Consider the following 15712-nt stretch of genomic DNA (forward strand, 5'->3'; position numbering starts at 1 on the left):
CCTCAAGGAACGTCTCGGAGACCAATGTGGAGATAAACACGTCGAATTAGCAAAACATGAATTCAATAAGGACTATAACTAATGAGCGATAAAACCAGAGTGTATTTGCTACTAAGAAATAGTAATGAAAAAGACTAATTAATAAAGGGATGTTGTCAAACATCATGGCAATTTTCATTATAACATTTTATTAGGCACAATATGATATTGATATTTTTTTCATTGAGGTTTGCAATAAAATCTCTCCACTAAATATATTCTTTTTTTTTTTTAATGTTTTTATTTACTTTTGAGACAGAGAGAGACAGAGCATGAGCAGGGGAGGAGCAGAGAGAGAGGGAGACGAAGAATCTGAAGCAGGCTTCAGGCTGCAAGCTGTCAGAGCCCGATGCGGGGCTTGAACCACGAACTGTGAGATCATGACCTGAGCCGAAGTCGGATGCTTAACCGACTGAGCCACCCAGGCGCCCCTCCACTAAATATATTCTTAATCCACCCTCCAGGCACTGATGCTGTGTCCTCTCTCCTCAAATACTCAGAGACTACAATCAACATTGTTGATCTGTGATGCAGTGAGCACACCGTTGTTTATGCAGCAAATTTGCTTTCAACATTTTGGTCATCAGAGCAAGTATTATATATATTAAAGTTAAATATATTCTAAGCTACATATAATCTCACCTCTCTGGATTAGGTCTTTCCGAGGTTACAGATTACCAAGTGGTGGTATTGACAATGCTGCAAAAGCAAAATTCTGAAGCAAGTGGAGGGGAGAGATGGAGACTACAATAAAATGCCTTCTAGATGGCCACTGCAGGAAGATCTCTTCCAGATGGCTATTGCACAAAACCACAGCAATCCAGGCTAGAGACGCCCGAGGGAAGTCTTCAGCACCTCACTGGAGATACCACGCTCCTAGTTACAAACTCACACACAATGCCAAACGACCCCACCCACACCAGTGCTCCCAGGAGTGAAGGGCTAAAGTTACTGGATCCATGGCAAAGGTGATAGATTTGTGGACTTTCTAATTTCCATGTCCCACTGGGAGCAACCACATTGGATGCTGCCTTCCCAGATCCTGTTTCTGCTCTAGGGTTGGCTTATGACTTAAGGCATAAAAATATGCCTCTACCTTTCTGCTGTGGAGGAAGTTCTTTGGCCAATGCCCTTCCTTGGGAGATCAATGACAGAAAATAAAATGACCCTAGTTCCTGGGCCTTAATGTTTCTTCCCCCACCTGAGAAATATCAATAAATAGAGATTCTCAGACACCATAATAAGGACCAAACGGTTGCAAAAAATACACAAAGCTTTGTTTTCAAACCCTGTCCTTGATACCATTATTGACTTGGCTTGCCATAACAGACACCTCTCCCCATACAAGCTAGCCAACTTGTTAAAAGGCAACAGAAGAAGGGGCGCCTGGGTGGCGCAGTCGGTTAAGCGTCCGACTTCAGCCAGGTCACGATCTCGCGGTCCGTGAGTTCGAGCCCCGCGTCAGGCTCTGGGCTGATGGCTCGGAGCCTGGAGCCTGTTTCCGATTCTGTGTCTCCCTCTCTCTCTGCCCCTCCCCCGTTCATGCTCTGTCTCTCTCTGTCCCAAAAATAAATAAAAAACGTTGAAAAAAAAAATTAAAAAAAAAAGGCAACAGAAGGCAAACATTTCTAGGCCACAGTCACCCTATATTTTCTTGATCACCCTGACAGTCATAACATATGCATGTGCCTGTGTATATGTGTATATGGATGCATGTGCATGTATGTGTAAATACACACATATACAAAATATGTGTATTTTATATAGACACTTAAGTATATTATAAATATATTATAAATACATAAAAATTTTTTCACTGAACAATGGCTTATTTTCACTGACTGTTCATTATTATAGGATCGGGGCTTCTCAGCTACAGTTTGTCTCTTAAAAACCAGCTACTCTACGTCTGTGTATGTGTATCACCCACACAAGCACAATACAAATGAGACCAAATAGATGCTTAATTAATGGTGTAATTCACTTTACAACGGCATCATTACTACAGCATTACTCTATTTTCATTACTACTGCATATGAGAACTGGCTTCCAACATCTTTGAGTAAAGAAATAAAACAACCTAATCAGAGTGTCAATTAATTCTGTAAAAGTCACGTAGTGTATCCAAACAAAAACATTTTCACAGCCTCCGAGAAAGACAGGCTTCCACTCTTGGTCCTCTTCCTGTTTCCTGCTAATGCTTCTACCGGCTATACTTTGACTGATCCTAGTCCAATTATAAGTCAAAATCAATACCAGACCCTCAGCGAGTTTAATTGATTCTCTAAGAAAGGATATTATAATCCATCAGCACACCTTCACCTTACACTAATATTATTTTCCTGGGTTTACCCAATACCATTGTGGTCCCCATAACTACTCTTTCTCACACTGCTCTCTCTCATCAGTTCAACTGCTGTAACAGCAGAGCAATTTCAAGCAGGTTGTGAGTCTCTGAGAGTATTGCTTGCAAAGTGCATGTAAATTATTAGATTACATTACAAGTGAAAGACTCAGCAGTGGGTCACCGTAGTGGAGCATTAATGTATAACAAGTTGAATGGAACCCTCGCAGACAGGCTTCTCCAACGTGATTTTTGGCAGGGAGGAGAAAGTGAGTAAAGGGGAAGGGAGGGCAAGGAATGATGACGGGTTGCTGAGAAATGAGGCGGGAGAGAGCTCCGGAGCATAGTGGGAAGGAGGGTGCTCCCACAGCCTCAATGTCTGGAGGGGACAGCCAGCAGGACTGAACAAATAGTACGGACGGAGGAAGGGGACGGGCAAACATAGCCCTCTTCTGGTTCACTGGAAGGTGTGGGGTGTAAGCTCCGGAAGCCCAAGTGGCTGACAGGGTTGAGCTTAAGTGATTCGTCCTCACAAGAATCCAGCCCATGGTAGTTGAGCTGAGGGACTGGGGCAGATCCAATCAGAAAAAGAAGGAAAAGGCTTTAGATGCCTTCAGATGCTCTTGCTTGTTTCATAGAGCAACCACGGGGAACCAGGGAGAAATGCTCTAAGGGAGCCGAAGACCTTGAGGAGGAGACAGGCGAGAGGGGGCAAGTGGACCCCCTGTTTCTGTATGTGCCCATCATCACCACCATCACTAGAGTTACACTTGATGTGCACCAGGCATCCTGGCAGTGCCACGCACGCATGATCACAGGTGATCCTCAACCACCTTGGGAAGCCAGCATCATAAACATCTCTAGTTTTTAGGTGATAAAAGAAACAGACTGAGCAGTGAATTCACTTACCTAAAGTCACACAGCCAGCACCCAGCACACCCGGGCCTCTGGCCCAGGTCTGTCTCACTCCCAGCAGGGAGCATGTAACAACCATGCACACTTGTTTCCCGACACGTCCAGCCTTCCTTCATCTGCGTTGCTCAAGACTGGAGCAGGCCTGAACCTGCTACTGAGGGGAGGACTGGCGGATCCGAGAGAGAAAGAAATGGGACAAACAAGGGCAGCTGGGTCCAAACCCAAGGCCCAGCTGGAAATATAAGCAAATAGAAGCTACGCTGGCAGAGTTGGGAAATGTAGAGCTGAATCTACTGAAAAAGTGACCAGTTTGGCAGGGCAATGTCAAAGGGATTCGCTGCACAGCTAATGAGCACTTCCTCTGTTGCAAAGCGTTGTGCAGGGGTAAAATAATAAACCACGGTGCTGGTCTTCTTGGACAGACTAGACACCTACCCAGGAAATTCACACCGTAAGACAGTATAAAGGAACCTGGCAAAGGAAGAGGTTGCGTGCTTACTGCGTGAGCAAGGCCCACATGACTGACTACTGTAGAAGGCAGGGGTCACGAGAACTGCAGGAGGGAGAGGGTGAGTCTTACCTCACAGCCTTATCTGAAAATGACTGCAGACTTTCAAGAAGCCAAGAGAGATTGGGACGTGAGATGGGAGACTGGGCTGGGAAGAAGAAGAGGGGAAGGGTCAAAGCACGTATGAGGAACTGGCTGAAAAAGGCAAAGTCTAAGACACTCATAGCAGAGAATCATCAGAAGTGACCCAAACCATGGGCTCCACTGAGAGATGCCACCACTAGAACATAAAATCCCAGAAGGCAGGGATCTGACCTCTTCAGTTTGCTGCTTTCTTCCAGAGCCTAGCACAGGGCCTGGCACAAGCAAGGGGCTCAGAAAACAGTTGCTGAATCAAAGAATGCCACCCTCGTGCCTTGACACAGTGACAACAAACCCGAGCAAAGGGGATCCCAGAATTTACATTCTAAGCCAGTCTAGGCAGATGCATGTCTAAATGCAACAGGGTATGGGGGCACCTGGGTGGCTCAGTCAGTTGAGTGTCCGACTTCAGCTCAGGTCATGAACTCACAGCTCATGGGTTCGAGCCCTGTGTCAGGCTCTGTGCTGACCGCTTGCTCAGAGCCTGGAGCCTGCTTCCGATTCTGTGTCTCCTTCTCTCTCTGCCCCTCCCCCGCTCACGCTTTGTCTCACTCTTTCTCAAAAATAAATAAATCTAAAAAAATTTTTTAATTTTAAATGTAACAGGGTATTAATGAACATGTGCTAAAAGTGGCATAAAGATACCATATGATTACAAATAATAAGTATTTACATTATTTTCCCTCCCCCACCTCCTCCCTGAAATCATGAGTAACACCTGGAGTCCAACATCAGTTACTGTGGAAACAGTCCATCCCTCACACCCTCCCTCCTACTGCCAGGCCACCCGCTCATACCCAGGACAGGGTTTTTAAAACTGTAATAGGCAGCCCATAAACAGATCACGAAACCAATTTGGTGGCTTGAGATTTGTATCTTGCCTGTAAATAATAGAGCAAAAATAACAGCACATCATAGGTAAAGGATACATATTTTACGTGAAAAGTTTACTGCACCCATGTGCCGTGTGTGTGTGTGTGTGTGTGTGTGTGTGTGTGTGTGTTGTGTGTGTTGTGTGTACTGCCTCACAATGTAGTATGTTTCTCGCATTGGAGGTCACGGTATAAACACTTAAAAGACAGTGTCCTAGACGGGCAAGAAATTCCACTATCTGACACTTTTTTTCACATTCAAGCTGAACGACCCTTGTCTTCCTGACGTTCCTGGCTGAATGTGACCATCAAAGGTACTACTCTTTGGGCCAGTAAACTTGGCCTATCCTGAAACACCCAGAAATTCTGTATAACATACTAAGCTCAGAATTAGTTCCTTCAAAGTACCCCCAGTTTCACAACACACAATCTTTTTTTGAGAAAAAAAAAAGTAAGATTTATTTTTTTCTAGTTACAAAAGTAATACATGTGTAACACAGGAAAGTCAGAAATACAGAAGAGCACAGAGAAAAAAAAAAAACTAACACCAGAGGTAATCAATCCAGATAACCATCTTATCATTTCATTATCAAGGTGTAGATGGGTCCATATTAATACACACACACACACACACACACACACACGGTAATTCCTTACAAAAATGATGACATTCTGTGTATACTACTATGAAAGTTACTACTCTTCACTAATAAGTGACTGCCATTTTCCCGTCAAAAGCTATTTTTCTACTACAACATGACTTTTCCTGGCTCTATAGCATTCCATTGGCAGACTTGCTTCTGAACATCTGTATAAATCCTCTGCCTCGAGGAAAGAGGGCAGCTGCTGAGAGACGCCTCCCCTGTGGCCAGCTCCAGCTAGCGTAACTGCCCACACAGGCGCTAACGACAATATATTCCCTGCCATAGCCTCTATTTTACTTCCTACTGAATCAGAGCACGGAGCCACAGGCAGCAAGGTCACTGTGCTTTAGAATGGTCTTATTCGACACAGCCACAAGTTCACAAGCTCATTTGTATATAATAAAAATGCCTAGTGGAATTTAAAAAAAAATAACAATTACTGATAATGTTCTATTATTGCTGCAGAACCCACGTGGCGCGCACTGACTTTCATACGTGTCAACTATCTCGTGCTGGGTTAACTTGTGTACACACTGTAGTATCCTCAGGGGGCTTTCCTAGGAGGGCAGGAGCTTGGTTTTGTACATTCCTGGAATTTCTGAGCATCCTGGCACAGCATCCACGTGGAAGGAACACTGGGTGTGGAAGCAGAAGACCTGTACTCTTCTCACAGCCTTGCTATTTACTAGGAACGGAACTTCGGGCACATTATTACACCTCTGTGAGCGTCAGTCTAAACCAGGAGGGCCAGGATACATGATTCATAAGGTCCCTTCTGTCTCTAACAGGCTTTGGGCTAACAGAACATGACCAGCGACAACACCATGAGTGAGCACCACATACCCAGCACACACCCTCACAGCTCAAGGTTAGAACACGAGCTTTAGGACTTCCCAGAGCCAATCAGTGTAGTTATCAGTTCTTCTACGGATTCTTTGTAGGGCCTCAAGAAATTTTAGAGCCTCGCTAATCTTCAACCCTCATCCTTCACGCTGTGAAATTTTACATCTTCTGGGTTAACAGCCTGGTCTATGGAAATTGTCCGGGTTCCCACTTTCTGCATAAATGCACTCAACAGAAATGGGCCATGAGTGCCAGAAATGGTAAAAATACAGCTCACAATTTCACACTTGTCATCATCAGTCAACTAATAGGATCACTACAAGAAGCATCATTTTTGATTATCAAAGTATTTCATTTGCCTTTGCTTTCCAATGCTTCATTACCTGGACAATTGAGAGTTATGGGCAGTTCATCCTCCCAGATGCCCTGTCCTTTCAGATATAACATCCCCATCCCACACACTTCCTGGGAGTACACGCTGTGTCGTTACCACGGCCTTCTTACCATCCACTGGCTTTATGACCTTACGGTGCAAATGAAAAGCAATGCAGTTTATCGAAGAGGTTTTAGACTTGCTAAATATACCCTTGTTTCTTCTGTGATTGGTATGTTGGAAATCCATTCACTTCTACACAGTCAGTCTTCCCCAGGACCGGCATCGATCACATGGGATGAGATAAGCTCTCTGCTTCTGGAAGGGGAGAATCACATCTGGTTGGCTTTTCTCCGTCATTGTCCATTTCTTCAGGTTTCTTTAAAACTAATTGGAAGAGTCAATAAACATGCCTGCCAATTCCCTTAACACACTAGGAAGAAGATCATCATGCCCTTCAGACCTGTTCTTATTCTGTTTTTCCAAGTATTCCCTTACCTGCCTTTGTCAATTGGCATTCTCGACAAGTTCGTCATAACTTCTCAAAGTGTCAACTTTTCCTCTTTTCATTGCCCTTGTTAAAGATAATTTAAAATTAGAAAGTCACATTCCCAGCCATTTCAGAGTCAATGCTAATTTCATTTTCTTTTGCACAGAAGTCTCCTTTCCCTCCAGAGATTCCTTTCTTCATTCACTGCCCCCACTCCCCAGCCCCAAACAGACACTCTCCATCCCTGTACACAGTTCTCCGTTCCCCTGCTGCACCCTCCTTATCTCTCCCCCCAAAATACTTCACCTAGTGAAACACACTTTAGCTTGTGGGTTCTCCTTCCTTCACTCCACTTCGGAGAGAAATGTCTGTGTCTGGAGATTGTAAAGTCACCTTCAGGAAAGAGGCATACAGTTGGCTGTCAATTAATCAGGATAAGACAGAAAAAATTACATCGTGTGCAGCTTTCTTCTCAGGACATGCATTTATGCTTTGGGGATCAAGAGGATTTCTCCCACACAACCTCAAATTCCGATTTATGCCTTTTGTTGGGCTAACGAATTCTCTACCTAGCAGCACGGCAGTTAATAGTCTGGATTACTTAAAACAGTGATTACCATACCTCCTCATAAATTCAAGTGTTGGTCCCTCAGTTTTTCTCCCCGTTTATCCTCGGTAGCATTCTTTGCTCACAAAGTATGTTCAAAAATCTTATATTCTCTAATTGTTAGTCCCGCATCTAGTTTGACATATAGATTTTAAGCCAGTTTACTTTCCCCCATTAAGCACAGACCCAAACGTCACCATTCCTGTCACGTATACAATTCCATCAAGTTTCAGAGTGTCATTTATACACAATTTTATTTCTTCTTACTTCTTTCACACACGCCTACCACTTACGTATAGCAACTTCACTACATTCATATTTCATAAACTTCATCAGTATTCAGCCAAATCCTCCCCCGAAGTAAGCTAGGTATTTTTAACAAGGCGCTGCCTCTTTCACAGGCTTGAGGATCCTGTACTAAGTGGCACCCTTCCTTGTGCCCCAGAAGAGTTTCATCTATCGCTGTCTGTTCATGGATGGAGGGACTTCCTGATTATTTCAGAAAAAAACAAAAACAAAAAAACTTTAAGATAGTTCACAATCAAAACTCAAATAACACTGCTAGAGAGGATGAGAGGCTGGGAGATCATGAGGCCTCTAAACCCTGCAAGCATTCCTACTCAGTTCCAGCCTCTGACTGAGCATCAGGAAAAACAGCACCTCCAGCACCTTCAAGGGGGTGGGAAACCTGCACTCTCAACTGGAGGTGGCCACCGCGGAGGGCTCTGCAGCCGGCCACCAGCGCCTCGGTTGTGCGCACAAGACAATCACCAGGAGGCCACAGGGCCAAGCCACCGTCAATGTGCCACGGCACATAATGTGATAAGACAGTCTGTAATGGTGACATGTCAACAGAGGCCATAAACATCTGTCAGGAAAGCAAACAAAACAAAACAGTTCTTCCACCAACACAAGGGAATTGTTACCTGTAATTCTTTTTAACTTCAGCCTGTAAAAGTGGGAGCAAAAAGCCAAGCCACGAGCTGTGGCACACGTATTCCTCATCGTGCCCCCTCCCCCTCTTCCGAGGCCTTCTCTAGACAATCTCCTTGATGTCCTTACTCCAAAAACAAACTAATAATAATTGGGCCGTCACAGAAGAGCACCATGACTCCTAAAAAGAATCTGCAATGTTGAGACATCAAAGATACCAGAAGATAACTGCAGACTATCATTAAGTCAGGTGGGGCGGCCCTGAGAAAGTCAGCCTCTGATGGCACGGTCCTGGGGAGGCTTTCCATACTGGCCCGGTGAACAAAGGCCCACACTTTAAAGGAGAATCTCCTTTAGGGGAATTTAAATGTTCTTTATTGATATTCTTGAAAGTCTTCTCTCAAACCCAGAATTTCCTAGCTTTTAAGATTTATTAGATACCCCTCAGTATATCTAAGGAAGACGCAAAATTAGCTGATATTTCTATCCACCATTATTACACGGGAGAGAAGTTATATAATGCTACGGTAATATATTACATAACTTATTTGTAAATACAACAGTCTTCTTAAATATCTGAGAATGACTTTACATCCTCTATAACTGTAGGGAAAGAATTAGGGCTCTAGATTCAGGGTGCAATTTTCCTAGAAAGTAAAAACCTCAGTTAACCAGAATTAACTAATTAAAGGGAATTTTCGTTTTGGTCCTTGCAAGTTAGAGAACAAAAACGGCAAATAACAAAACATACTGATATCGAGGACTTAATGGAAAAAGAAAACAATTTTCAAACCGGGATCATGGCAGATTTAGTCCAATCTCTGGTACTGTCTCCATTCACAGTTCTATAATGTACAATCAGAATTCATCCTCAGAACAGTGACCCTGTGGCACTGTAAGATCCTCAAACCTCAAAAAAGATTCAATTACATTCCCAATGTTCTTTCCGGGGTAGGAAAGGGGACCAGCACATTTAAAAAGCATATTCAACAAGAAAAAGACAGAAAAGATTTCTGGTTAATCTACCGTTAGCCAGAAAAACGAATTCATTAGTAATGCCTTGGTACCCTTATAGAAAAATAGAAAAATCATGATTTACTGTATATTAATCAACACTTGAACACTGATTATCTGGAGAATTTTTTTTAAAGCACTAATTCAAAATGATTCACTTTTATTTCTCTTAACATACAGTTTAGTAAGATGAATGAAAAACTGAACAGCTCATTTCCAAACCAACACTTCCCATTATGAATCTCACACACACACACACACACACACACACACACACACAATCCCCCACACCCCAAAAAGCCAGAACACTACTTTAAAAATGACAGAAGGGAGAACAGAGCAGGGAGGGAGGGAGGGACAGAGAGACTGTTCGTAGAAGTTCTCAACAAGGATGATAGTCTTCACATTCAGATAGTCTTCATATTCAAACTATGGTATTCCACATTCTAAGTTAATGTTCACTCTGGAACCGGAAGGCCTTTCAAAGCAGACTCTTGTTGCTCTAGAAGAATCTATCACTAATCTGGGATGACTGGTCAGGAATCTCCTTGAGGGAGCAGACGATGTCTACCTCAGAGTTCCTGAACAATGGCTCACGGAAGACAAAGCGGGTGAGCAGAACGTTATGTCACATGGAGAGAGCTGGATTTTCTAGAAAACGTAGTCTTTTGCACACAGGGCAGTCACATCATTATTTCTTCCCAGACACGTGAAATGTAGTTATGTATTTTGCTTCTATAGACACGTAAGTACAAATATAACCTAAGAAGCACAATCCATCAAGTAGACTAAGAAGATGAGGGCACAGAGAAGAGCACACTCTTAAGAATTTTCAGAGACATCCAACCCAGTCTGCACTTCAAACATCACACCACAACATCCTGGAGGCAAAAATGGGAGAATGGAGAGAAATAACGCGCATCTTAAGTCAGATGTGACAAAAGTGTGGCCCCAGGATCAGAACCCATGGGCTTGTCTCACTCGCATTCCAAAAGTTAGCTCTGGACAGGGGTCAGTTCACTTCCAAAAGAAATTCAGCCGTCACCAAAAATCCTCAGAACATTTCACCTGGAGGTACAACTACAACAATGAATATTCTCACACCTCCCTACATCCCACTTAGGAACCTGGTGTGGAACTAGGTGTGTACCGCCTGTCACCTCTGCTGCCTTGAAAACACCAGCTGAAGGGTCTCATAGTTAGGGAGCTTCCATGCAGGCTCCATATTTCAGCTTTGGAAAGGGAGACATGTTCTACAGCCAAGGCTTCTCATCATGCCGGTAGGTTCTGGAAAATTCCAAAAGGTGACTAACATAAAATGAGTCTGCTACAAAAGTTTTTAGCCATTCAGGATTTGACTTTTGGATTAATAATACAATTCTTTTTAAGAAATAAGGGGGGAGCAACAAAAAAGGTTATCACAACTATCACCAAATGCATTTTCTAAAATTATTCCATTACATTTTTTAAGGCTCTAATTAGAAATGTTTTTTATGAGCAATTTACCGGAAAATTAAAGTCCCTTAGTTTAAAAAAATAATTATCCCATCCCTCCGGCAAAGGATTTTATCCCAGCCAGTAGCTCTTTCAAACTATGGGGCATCATTTATTTGCTCACGGTGGAGAGCCAGGACCATGTTAGAAAAGCTGATCTGCGAATCGATCTCTAGATAGGGCTCTAAATTGCCAGGCAAGAAGGGCACCTCCCAGAAAGTGAATCAGCCAAGACTGAAAGCGGGGTGTGGTGAAGCACTTGGGTTATGTGGTTCTAGAAGTCCTCAGGGCTACAAATAAACTACAGGCCTTGTTAACTGATTTTACGTCAATCTAAACTGAGTTTCCAGGGGGTTCAATCTCAACCCAACTGAGCTTTTCAGTGTTAATCCCGTCTTCTGGTTTCGATTTTTCCCTCAGGTTGGCCTGCCCTAAAAGCCTTCAACCTACTGCACGAGTGTTCCAGACCAACTGCGTACCACACAGCCCTGTGAGGATAACTTTAGGGAAGTACAATATGTAAGCTTCTGGCATGCATATAATAATGAGATTCTGGAAAAGGGTTTTTAACAACAGTTATGTCACAATGCTTATGGCTTCCTGAAGTCTCTGAAAGCCTTGTTAAATTAAAGATTCGCTGTGTTTTTTTCCGCCTCATTCTTACTTCCCATGTTGTCTCTTGCCTTTCTTTTTTCCCTTTCATTGTTCTGTGAAGATGGTACTGAATGACACCAGCCATCATTAATACCACCTAGAAAACAGGACAGTTTCAGTGCAAGTGCTAAGGATCTCTGCCAGTTTTAAGGACTGGGGGAGGTCCGAATTTCAGGTTACAAAGTCACGCATCCGATTTTGGCAGCTCAGGCACTTAAGGGTACGCAGTCCATTCACACGGGGATTCCCAGGAGCGTGGCATTCAGCAACAGCTTCAAGTGCACCTAAGTCATGTCTCATGAGGTCACCTCAATGTCATGAGAATCCAGACCACAGTTTCTGTGGACTGCACAACATCGACTGGCTGGAAGCTAACCCTGCTACCTCTCTGGAAAGCATCTCCCAAATCCAAAAGCTTCCCACTTCACCCAATGCCAAGAACTCCATTCAATCCTCCCTGAGGTTGAAAATGCTAATTATAAGGTGATGATGTTTGCTTTTCCTTTTGAGTTGTGTGCCTTTATGTTTTAAGTATTAAAAAGGCGTAATCACCTAGTGTATAGGTTAATTTCTCTCCGATATTGTAATTTATGCAACATTAATACTGGATGCCAGCTCCAATTTTCTTGCTGCTTACACTCTGGGAGCCGGCTTGCATATTCTGCCAACTCCATTACATCATCTGAAAACCCAAACATTTCCCATTTTCAAATCACTCTCCTCTACCAGGCGTACTTACACATTCTCTCTTTTTCTCCCTAGGTCACACACACAAAGACTGGTATCCCTGAGGAGCAGACACTACATCTGAGGTTAAAGTCTGCAAATGCACATAATTTCTGGAAGCTATTACTACTGCTGTGTTAGCTAAAGGATGCCTCCATCTCTGACCTTCCTTTTTCCATTCAGACTGTTATATAACCTAGTGCCTGCGTGCAGGATGTGAGTTGAGTGTTTGGGCCTTACCTCTTCTCCCTCCCCCTAGTAAATCCTGGGAGGGATGGACTAGGGGATGGTTCAAAGAAGAGTGAGGGGAAGGGGTGATCCTCTAGGGGGCAAGGGGATAAAGGTCAACAGGTCAGCTGTGCAAGATGCATCCCACCCCTACTTTTTCCCTCTCCCCTTTTTGCTATGCCTGGGGTCTGGTGGTACTGAATGCCCAGCGTTATGTAATTTGCAAGAACAGCAAGTTACAGATTTGTTAGTCAGTTCTGCAGCCTGTCACCCTGGTCTCTTGCAAGAACACCTTCTGGCAAGAATGACACCTGAAGATGCTAATAACACACGGAAGGGGGGAGGTTAACACAGAAGGGGGTGGCAGCACAAACCAGAAATTAGTGTGGCTTCGTATATACTATGTTCCGCCCCCCCCCCCCCCGCTTTAAAAAAAAAAAAAAAACTCAGAAACACATGAAGGGGATTTTCTCCAGTGTTTCTGATTAACCCTGTTACATAACCCGCTCGCATTCCAAATCCACCGTCTCAGGGTCTAAATATACTCTTTGCAGCCAAAAGCTCTCCACACACAAACTCACCAAGCTGGCGACAGGACCCGGCCCCCAGCCCTGATCCCCCTCCCTTTACCCCCGGCCCCCGCCCCCCCCCCCCCCCTCCGCTCAAACCGCGGTTCAGCGTGTTCACTCCTCGGAAATCGCCTTTAATTAAATGTTTTTCGTGTGTGTCATCCTGATGGCTTTTACTGTACTCGAATTCCGTGAATGGGAAAGCGCCCGGACAGGGGGTGTGGCTAAGGTGGGGGGGGGGGTGAATACTGTAAAACAGCCAGCACATGATCAGCCATATTCCTACCTCCAACTATAACATCGAGAGGAAGGGAGCGGCTCCCGGGCCCCCACTCGCCTCTCCCCAGCCCTCCCCAGTCGCCGCCAGAAGCCGAATGGCAAGAGGAGGGGGCGCGCTGGGCCAGTGCCCAAGCCTGGGCTGGAGATCCTCCCGATCCCCAGCCCCGGGCTGCTCGAGCGAGCCCGCTTCCTCCGGAGTGACAGGCGTGATTTATACATTATTTACAACAGTAATTAAAGCCGTAGCTTCCTCCGGTTCTTTGCAAACTCCAGGCGCAATCAAATAAATAATCCCCCACCCCCAAGACCCCCCCCACACACACACATCAGGTTCCCACACCTTTAAGAAAGAGAGTTAGCTTTCCCGAACACTCGACTTTTAACTAGAAAAAAGCAAAGAGGGGGCAATGGAGCCCCCCCCTCCCCACCGCACATACTCTCCAAAATGAAGTGTAAAAATCGCTCAGGGTAGGTGTGTGTATGGGGGGGTGGGGGGACATCTCTCGCACTATCCAACCAGCATTCAACTCTCGCTGACCATTCCCAGGTTCTTACAGAAACGCTTGAACCTCAGAGAGGGAAGGATTCCCAGGGCAGAAATAAGTTTGGGTGCATTTCGATCTTTCTGTTTCTGCTTGTTTGCTTTTGCAGACGCTCACTCCGAATGCGCGTGGAGCGTCCCACACCACCACCGCCCTCCGCGCGCTGGCGTGCACACGCCCCCCGCCAGCCTGGGCGCTGGGTTGCGAACCCGGGGTCTGCAAACTTGCGGATCTCCCCTAGCCGCGCCCGCCAAACAACTTGGCGAACACCTCGCGCGCCCGCACCCCCCTTCCTCCAGCCCTTCCTCCAAATCCCAAACCCACCGCCGTGGTCCAGAGAAGGTGCCCACGTCGCCCCCAGATCCAGAAGCGCCCCCTCTCCACCCTCGGGGCTTCCCAGGTCGCTCACTCCTCCCGCACCCCCTCAGCTCTGCGGGGGGGCTGAAAACACACCCCGTCTGGGGCAGCCGGGGCCAAAACTGTCAAGAGGAGAAAAGGTAACGCCGGAGGAGGGTGGCCATAAACGGATTTTTTTTTCCTTCTTAAAAGGACACTGCCGCTTTAAAAGTTTCTTTCCCGGGCCCCCACTCTCCTGTTCTCCGTATTTTGGGGGAGCGTATTTAATTTGGGCTACGCATCTTTCCTCCTCTTTGCAGAAAAATCAAAGCCTGGGGGTGAGCCCGCCGGCTGTCAACCCTCCTGCCGCCTCCCCCGCCCCCCTCTCCTCCTGCAACCCGAGAACGGGCTGCAAAAGTTTGCAACATTTCTGGGGGGCGGAGGGGGGAGGGGAGGGGGGCTCTCCGGGCTCGGGGCGCCGCTGCAGGCTCGCGCGCGGCCCCGGACCCCGCGCTCCGGGCGCCCGCTCCCGGCCGGCCCCCGCTCCGCTCCCGGGCTCCCGCCGCCCCCTCCTCAGCCCCTCTCGCAGCCTCCTACCTCTGCTGGTGCTGGAATAGCTCTGTCTGCGCACCGGGGCGGGCGGCTCGCTCTTGCGGGCGGATTCCTGGTTCAGCGGGGTCTCCCTGGCGCCGGCGGCCGCGTCCGCGCCGCTGCTGCCCGGCTCGCTGGCGGCGGGGTCGGGGGCTGCCGGAGCTGACTCCATGTTTTTTCCCAATGTAGAGATCGCTGGAGATGGCGAGCTCCGAGACTCCCTCTATCTTCTGTTTTCAGAGCAACTCTATGGTACCAAAAAAAAAAAAAAGGGGGGGGGGGGGTAGAAAGAGACCAGGGAGAGCAGGAGAGAGAGAGCAGGCGGCGGCGGCGGGCGAGCGAGAGCGCGAGGGAGCGCGCGGAGTGTGTCTGGGTGGACGTAAGTGTGCGCCCGAGAGGGGTTGGGAGGCGGGTCTGGCCACAGGCAGCGCTAGCGAGAGCTTCTCCAGCCGGCCCCCACACCCACATTCCCCACCCTCCAGACCCCAGACCGAGAGCCACCGACTGGCTGCCAATTTGGGGAGGCGGGGGGGGGGGGGGGGGGGGGGGGGGGGGGGGGGGGGGGGGGG

The 15712-nt window shown here is 46.5% G+C and overlaps 1 protein-coding gene across 1 annotated transcript in view; it reads right to left on the reverse strand.

Moving 5' to 3' along the window:
• RORA (RAR related orphan receptor A) overlaps positions 1 to 15391 on the reverse strand; it is a 711367-nt gene extending 695976 nt beyond the window's left edge. The window contains exon 1 of the mRNA XM_049611700.1: positions 15150 to 15391. Within this exon, the coding sequence (XP_049467657.1) occupies positions 15150 to 15315 (166 nt within the window). The 5' untranslated portion in view covers positions 15316 to 15391. The remainder of the gene's footprint in view (positions 1 to 15149) is intronic.
• Between the last annotated feature and the right edge of the window lie 321 nt (positions 15392 to 15712).

Source organism: Panthera uncia, assembly GCF_023721935.1.
Source record: "Panthera uncia isolate 11264 chromosome B3 unlocalized genomic scaffold, Puncia_PCG_1.0 HiC_scaffold_1, whole genome shotgun sequence".
Taxonomy (NCBI): Eukaryota; Metazoa; Chordata; class Mammalia; order Carnivora; family Felidae; genus Panthera; species Panthera uncia.